The 7570-nt window shown below is 32.0% G+C and overlaps 1 protein-coding gene across 1 annotated transcript in view; it reads left to right on the top strand.

The window, feature by feature from the left end:
* The first annotated feature begins 3311 nt into the window (after positions 1-3311).
* The window catches only part of LOC104590717 (uncharacterized), a 41423-nt gene continuing 37164 nt past the window's right edge, over positions 3312-7570 (top strand). Inside the window, 2 exon segments of the mRNA XM_088888180.1 lie at positions 3312-4435; positions 4535-4690. Of these exon segments, the coding sequence (XP_088744306.1) occupies positions 3520-4435; positions 4535-4690 (1072 nt within the window). The 5' untranslated portion in view covers positions 3312-3519.

Here is a 7570-nt window from a genome sequence, read left to right as displayed (position 1 = left end):
TCAAGTGAGAAAAGTGAGTCCCCAATCCCTGTCACCTATTGTTCATGAGTATATTTTTTTCTTGGAAAAAGGTAAAGTAATTTTATTCAAGAAAGAGAAATTACAGAAACTCCCAGACCAAAAGAAAGGTCTAGAAGCAAATCAAGTTACAGACTCCACCAAAACTGAGAATTAAAAAGATGAGGCAAATTCAGGTGCTTAAAATCCTAAGTAACAGACACCCAAGACATCATCTTACCCACACCTCTCTGTACTAGCTCTTCTGGACTTTTATTGGTCCTGACTCCTGAGAATATCAAGAGAATCTAACATGTACTCTCCATTACTTTACCGGGGAATCTAGAATGTTGTCTTCTAGAATGAACATCTCATTTCAGATGGATTCCAATATTAGCAAACTCCCTTGCAGAGACTCATTGTCTTTAAGAGATTTTAATCTGGGACAATATTTCTTTCTTGTGTATTTTATTTTCTTATTAAGATCCTATTATTTTAGTCTTAGAATCACTTTGAATCTGTTAAAATCTCTTGAATTTCTTTATGAAAAATTGCATACCAAGTATAGGTGTCAATTAAGAAAGGAAGAGGAGAGAAGGAAGCAAGAAATGTTGAAAAGGGTTATCTGTTTTATTTATAAAAAAAGGTAAGGTAGAGTCTGGCATTGGAAATTGATAACACGGACAGGACTACTAGGTGCTGACTCTAAGAAGATGGTTATAACTATTTCATGCCCCAAAATCTGCCTAAAAGAATGTAGGAATGCCATATCTTTTGGAAATCCAGTGTCATCTGGCGTAGGTGGAATGTGCAGAGATGAGTGGGAAAATGCTACTGTTAGATGTATAATTCATGTTTTCTATTATTAATAAATTGATTTTTTTTGTTGCTGATAAAATAATGCTGCTCTAAAGTTATTTCAGAGTGGTCATTAGCCGGATAATATCAAAGAGTTGATTGTCCATGGGCACTTCTAAACTGCATATGAGAAGTAAAGTGATTTGTGACCAGGTCAAATGTCTCTGTCAGATAGACTATGACCTTGCTGAATCCCTTGCCAAGGAAGGAGCAGGAAGGAATGCAAAGGGAGTGGGCCAGTGGGGGTATCCAGGTCCAGGGGCTCAGCCAATAGGGATGTAAAGTGATCAGGTCGAAATTGGATAGGGGTACATCCAATTTTGATTCGACAAGAAATTCATTGTATTTGAATCTGTTAAATACTCTAGTTGCCCTATTCAAATTTGATACAATAAGGTTAATGGATATCCAGTTCGAATTTGATTCAATTCAAGTTAAAGAGCAAGAAAAAACAATTTCAGCTACCCTGTTAATCCTTCAAAAATCTTCCAAGTCATCAAGTGAAGAAGGAAAAGCAGACTTACCTATTTTGCCTTAATGAGTTTTGCAAATAGCAGACAAGTGGCAATAGTTTAGGGCCGCCTAGCAACAACCTCAACTGGCAACTCAATAATAGACAGCAGTTGAAGATGCATTTCAGCATTTGCATCCCTAGAAATTAAAACTCATGATCATTCGAAGATGCATTCAGCATTTACAACCCTAGAAAATGTTGAAGAAAGGGATGGAGAATGAACGCTAGTACCTCTGTCAATCTCTATGGCTTGAACTGCAAGACTATATGAGATGAACACTGGTTAGCGGTGGCAGAAGTGTGTTGGCAATGGTGAAAATTGCTGGAGGGTCTTAGGTTTGATTGGTAGAACAGAGTTTAGAGATAAGGGGAATAGTTTTTTGGAAGGAAAATCAGATTATGGGTGATTAGGAAAGGAAAATGTTTTTTTTTTTTTAAGCAAAGAAAGGAAAATGGTTTAGGTTAAGAAAAACCTTAGGGTCTCAGCATTTGATTTTTCCCATGAAGATAATCAGTTAGAATGTTAGGGGGTTGGGGAGTCAAAGAAAAAGAAGGGTGGTTAAGGAAGTTTTTAGGAAAGATAAGTCAAATGTTGTACTAATTCAAGAAACAAAGTTGGAAGAGGTGGATAGAAGATGGGTAAGAAGTGTGTTGTCAGCCAGAGGCTTAAGTTGGGCTTTTGCATAGTTGTGGGGAGCCTTAGGAGGCATCCTAACAAACACCTTCCTAATACCCTCCATAACTCTCATAATAGATTAGGATATCAATTCGAAATGAAAAGAAAAGTATTTAACTCCTTTAGAAACCTCAAACACCTTCCTAATACCCTAGAAGCCCTTATCTTCAAAGATTCCCTTTTAAAATAGAAAATGGGTAGCAATAACCAAACATTTTTTTCCCATAAAATACATTCCACCAATGCCCAAAATCATTGGCATAGATGTTTTCTGGTGGATAGATAGCCAACGATCAATGCCCATTGGTACAAGTTTCAACGGTAATCCACCAACAAACATTTATGGTGGTAATTTTATAGACCTAGCAGGTTGGTTGTTTATGACCACTGGCATAGAGTTTCTTTAAAGAAGGAAAATAAGCAAGATGGGACATGAATATTTTTTATATTGCAGTCAATTACCTTAATTTTTATGTTAGAGGCTGATTTTTCACTTTAAAAAGAAATAAAACCCACGGCAAGACTTTTAAACCAAATGCTCTATTATTATTCATTCTTGCCCAAAATGAATAAGAATTAAAAAATATGAGACTTACAGAGAGGAATCAAATATGGGCTTGGATTCTTGTACTCTTCACTTTACCACCCTGGACTTTGTCAGTTCTGAATCTCTGTTGGTGTCTTGTTGCCTTGCCCAACCCTCAAGGCACGTCTATTGTAGCATGTTTTATAAATTGGCACGTATTAGAAGTTTACCTACTAGATTGGCATGTTTTAATGTTTGAGGACTAAAGTGAGATTTAAGCTCAAAGTACAATTTTCTCTGAAAATCTCTCTACTATTCTATACCACCTATAAAATTAAAAGACTTATTTTTTCCTTTTTAATTTTTTTCTTTTATTTTTACGTGTGTGCATGCTGCAGCTTTGTACCCTGTAATTATAATTACTATAATTATTAATCGTGTATTGGGCTGAACTGAACCTCATAAGTGTTATTATTGATCATGCCCCATAAATTGACTTGACTCTGGAATTGGTAGAGGTCTTCCGCCCAATGGTTGGACTATGATGCTGGAGTGACATTGATATCTAATTGAGTTATCATTTGAGGCCATTTTCGTGGTGTAGATCGTTGGCACATCACTTTAATGAATTTGATCCAACCACCGACATAAATTGATTTCTTCCTTTTCTTTTTGCTTTTGCTTTCAAAGCTAGCAGAAAAATAATATATAAGGACAACTAGGTCACTTCATGTTCACCAATTAACACGGCTAGGGGCTTTGATAATTATAGAGGGCGAAATGTGGAAGAAATTGATTAGGGGATTAAGTGTCACCCCGGCCCCAAGGTAACAGACTAACAGTTGGAGTGTCTCAGTATTTACCCAGAGTTCTAAAATATCGTGTATATATATCGCTACGAGCAAATCTATGTTCTAAAATCAGGTCTGCACAATTGCAAAGAGAGAGATGGGTTGGAATATTGTCGTCGTGTCAGTAATCCTACTTCTGAATGCGTCATCAACTTCTTCTCAGAGTTTGGCGAAGCCTGGTTGCCAACAAAAATGTGGGGATGTGAACATCCCGTATCCCTTTGGAGTTGGAAATAATGATTCAGACTGTTTCAGAGACTCACATTTCCACTTTGTTTGTAACACTTCATCTGGCCATCCAGTGCTTCTTGGTTTCCCTAGAGGAAATATACCCTTTCGGAATATATCGTTAGAAGGCCAAACCACCGTCCACATCCCGATTGCTATGGACTGTTACAATCAAGGTGGTAGAACCTATGACGGGTTCCAAGAAATAGATATCTACCTGAAAAAGCAATTCAGCTTCTCGAGCACCCGAACCAAATTCACGGCGATCGGTTGCGACACCAAGGCCTACATGTCGAGTTCATTGTCATCAGGTTATTCTTTTACGAGCGGTTGCATCTCATTTTGTACAAGCGACGAAACTCTGATTAATGGCTCCTGTTCCGGCATTGGATGCTGCCAGACTTCCATTCCAAATGGTCTTCATATCTTTAACGTCAGCCTCTACAGCTTTTACAACCACAACTACTCGTTGGACTTCAATCCATGCAGTTACGCCTTCCTGGCTGACCAAGATTGGTTTAATAACTTCAATTTCTCCTCACCCGACCTCATGGATCTCCCCAAGAAGAGGCTTCCGATCCGTTACGACGGAGCCCCTGTAACTCCAGTGGTGCTGGACTGGGTAATCCCCGACGACAACTGCACCTATGCAATAAAGAATCGGACGAGCTACGCATGTGGAGACAACACCTATTGCTCCGATTCCTCCAACCCCACCGGCGGCTATAATTGTCACTGTAAGCAAGGTTACCGGGGGAACCCTTATCTACCCGAAGGATGCCAAGGTGATGATGGCGACCTCTCTTAATAATTTTTTGTTTTCACAATTCATTTCACCCTACTGAGAATTAATAACTTCCATTCATGGCTGGTTTTGCATGTAGACATTGATGAATGCAAGGAAGACAATAACTGCACACATGTGTGCACAAATACAGTGGGAAGTTACAAATGTTCGTGCCCCAAGGGGACTCACGGAGACGGCTTATCTGGTACTGGTTGCATTAAAAATCGAAGTCGAACGTTTGCGATCGTTACAGGTAATATTAATATATTCTAGTTCCATTTTTTAAATTTTCCTACCCAAAAACTCATCTTAATGAAATGGGGATAATTAGTTAATACTAATTAGTTTTGGATTTGTAAAAAGTTTCGAGTTTTCTGCGCGCTGGAGCATGTATAAATTTTGTACAGGGTGCGCCGTTGGTTCTGAGGGTTGTTTGCCTTATTTTAGGGGTGTTTTGTATTATTAATTGCTGTTAATCGGAAAAATGGTGCCAGCTTAGCACCAAGTAGTGATTTCTTGCAATGGAGCCTCATTTTCTGTTTGGTTGAGTGGTTTATGAGGGAAACAACTGTTTTGGGTGTTCTAAATAATATATATATATATATATATATATATTACTAGTGGGTGCGATATACAAGATTTATTAAGCGAAAGTTAAATAATAGAAAGTGTCATTTACTAAAATACTCCTTCTAATTTCATGGATTTACAAATATCTACCCTATAGTTAAAACTTTACTTAAACACCACTTATAATTTGCAATGGATTTAATCAATCTTCCATTAGATGATAGTGGAAAATGACAGTGTTGACCCTAATGTTCATTTAAATAAATTTAATTAGAAGAAAATAAATATAAAAATATAATTTTTGCCCTTTATAAGACATGCGCAACCACTCTGCTGGCTATATTCAGTTAATTTTATTTTTTGTACAAAAAAAGTGTTAAGGGTATTTTTGGAATAAAAAATCATGGGCCTAATGGAAAAACAAACACTCCTTAATGAAAGGTTTATTCATCAAACTGATTAAACCAACCAACCCAATCAACTCGACCCACTTTGGTCATTTGTAAACCAACCAAAATCGAACGACGTAACCATGGATATATATTAGTATTTTATATTTTAAATATAATATGGAAAAGTGAAAATTTTCCCATATTTCTTATTATAAAATGTTTTATATCATAAATACAATTTTTAACTTTATTTTTTAATAATTACACTATTTTTAAAATTAAATTTAATTTTAAAAGTTAAAATCTTTTGAATCAATTGGCCAAACCAAAAAATCGACCGAAACAAATACAACTGGAGTGGGTTGGTTTTCACAAAAGGTTAGTTGGTTTCAGCTGACAAACTCCCCAACCAGACCGGGTCAATTTGGATGGCCAAATAGCCTATGAACAAACCGAACCTACTCATGAACGCTCATAATTTTAGATAAATTAATATTCTCATCTCTGATAAATAACAATAGTTTAGTATCCAATAATTATTGAAACTTTATAGCAAAAATACACAATTATTGAAAATATATTGACAATGAAAAAAAATACAATAATTACAAAAATACAATAAGTACAAAAAATATATTAACTTAATCAATAAATAGTAAAATCTCGAATAAATATTAATCAATAAGTTATAACAAAAACACAATAGGTACAATAAATTAAATTTAAACATTTCACTAAAAGTATTTGAATCTCCAATAATTATTGAAAGTTTTCTATTAAATAACAAAACAAAATAAATTTATACATATATTGAAAATACATTTATCACAAAAATAATAAATAATTACTGAAATAGAATAAATATTAATTTTAATATATATAATTATACAATAAATACAGGTTAACAGTTTAAAATTATTATTAATAAATATTAATTTTCTTGAAAGTTATTTTCTTGAATTATTACTTGATATAAGCGAAATTAGTTATTTACAATATTATGTAAAAATATTAAATTATTATTAATTTTAATATTATGTTATAATTATTTTTACTTTTCAGAAAATTTTTAAATTTATTACATAATTTTTTTATTTTAACTATTTAAAATCTAGTTATATTAAATATTTTGTTATTGAAAATACCCAATTATTTAAATACTTAAATAATATGTAATATATTTAGATTTTAAAATATTAGTTTTTGATGGAATTTAATTATCCATAAAATCAAAATTTATACTAATATTACATAATTTCATTATTAATTTCGTAATATATTAAATTATTATTATTTTAAATATTATGTTATAATTATTTTTTTGCTTTGAAGAATTTTTTTTAATTTATTACATAATTTCGTTCTTTTAACTATTTCAAATCTAGTTATGATAAATATCTAGTTATTTAAATATTTAAATAATCTATAAAATATTTAAATTTTTTATTTGAATTTTATTTATTTTAAGCTATTACATATTATTAAAAGTTTGAAAAACATTTAAATTGATGATCTAGAAAAAACATAATTTAAATTGTTAGTACCTAATTTCATGATATATTTTGTAAAAATATAAAATTATTTATTAGATAATTTCGATATTTTAACTATTTAAAATAAGTTATGATAAATATTTAGTTATTTACATATTTAAATAATCTATAAAACATTTAAATTTTTTGTTATTTGAATTTTATTTATTTAAAGCTATTACATATTATTAAATATTTGAAAAGAATTTAAATTGATAATCCGAGAAGACTTTATTTAAATTGTTATTACATAATTTTCTGATATATTTTGTAAAAATATAAAATTATTTTTGTGTTAATAAATATTTTAATGTTATTATATAATTTTGTTAGAATATTTAAATAATTCTTAAATTTTTTTAATCCAAACTTTCTTTAGATAGATATAGATAAAAAGTAGGGGAAAGGATAAATAAGAATTAGAGATAATTTACGAGAGAAACTCTCTACTAAATTAGAGATAATTGTGGAGATAAATAAGAATTAGAGATAATTCTAGAGAAAGTGGGGGAGGGAGTTTAGGATAAATTTTAGGAGAAGAGATTATTTAGGTTATTGGGAAAGTGCATCTGATTTGTTGTTTCAAAAATGACATAAAATAAAAAAACAAAAAATTCAAAAAAAGGAGAAAATTTCTTG

This window comes from Nelumbo nucifera, chromosome 5, assembly GCF_055504915.1.
Source record: "Nelumbo nucifera cultivar China Antique chromosome 5, China Antique-T2T, whole genome shotgun sequence".
NCBI lineage: Eukaryota > Viridiplantae > Streptophyta > Magnoliopsida > Proteales > Nelumbonaceae > Nelumbo > Nelumbo nucifera.
This window is presented reverse-complemented; position numbering and strand designations above follow the sequence as displayed.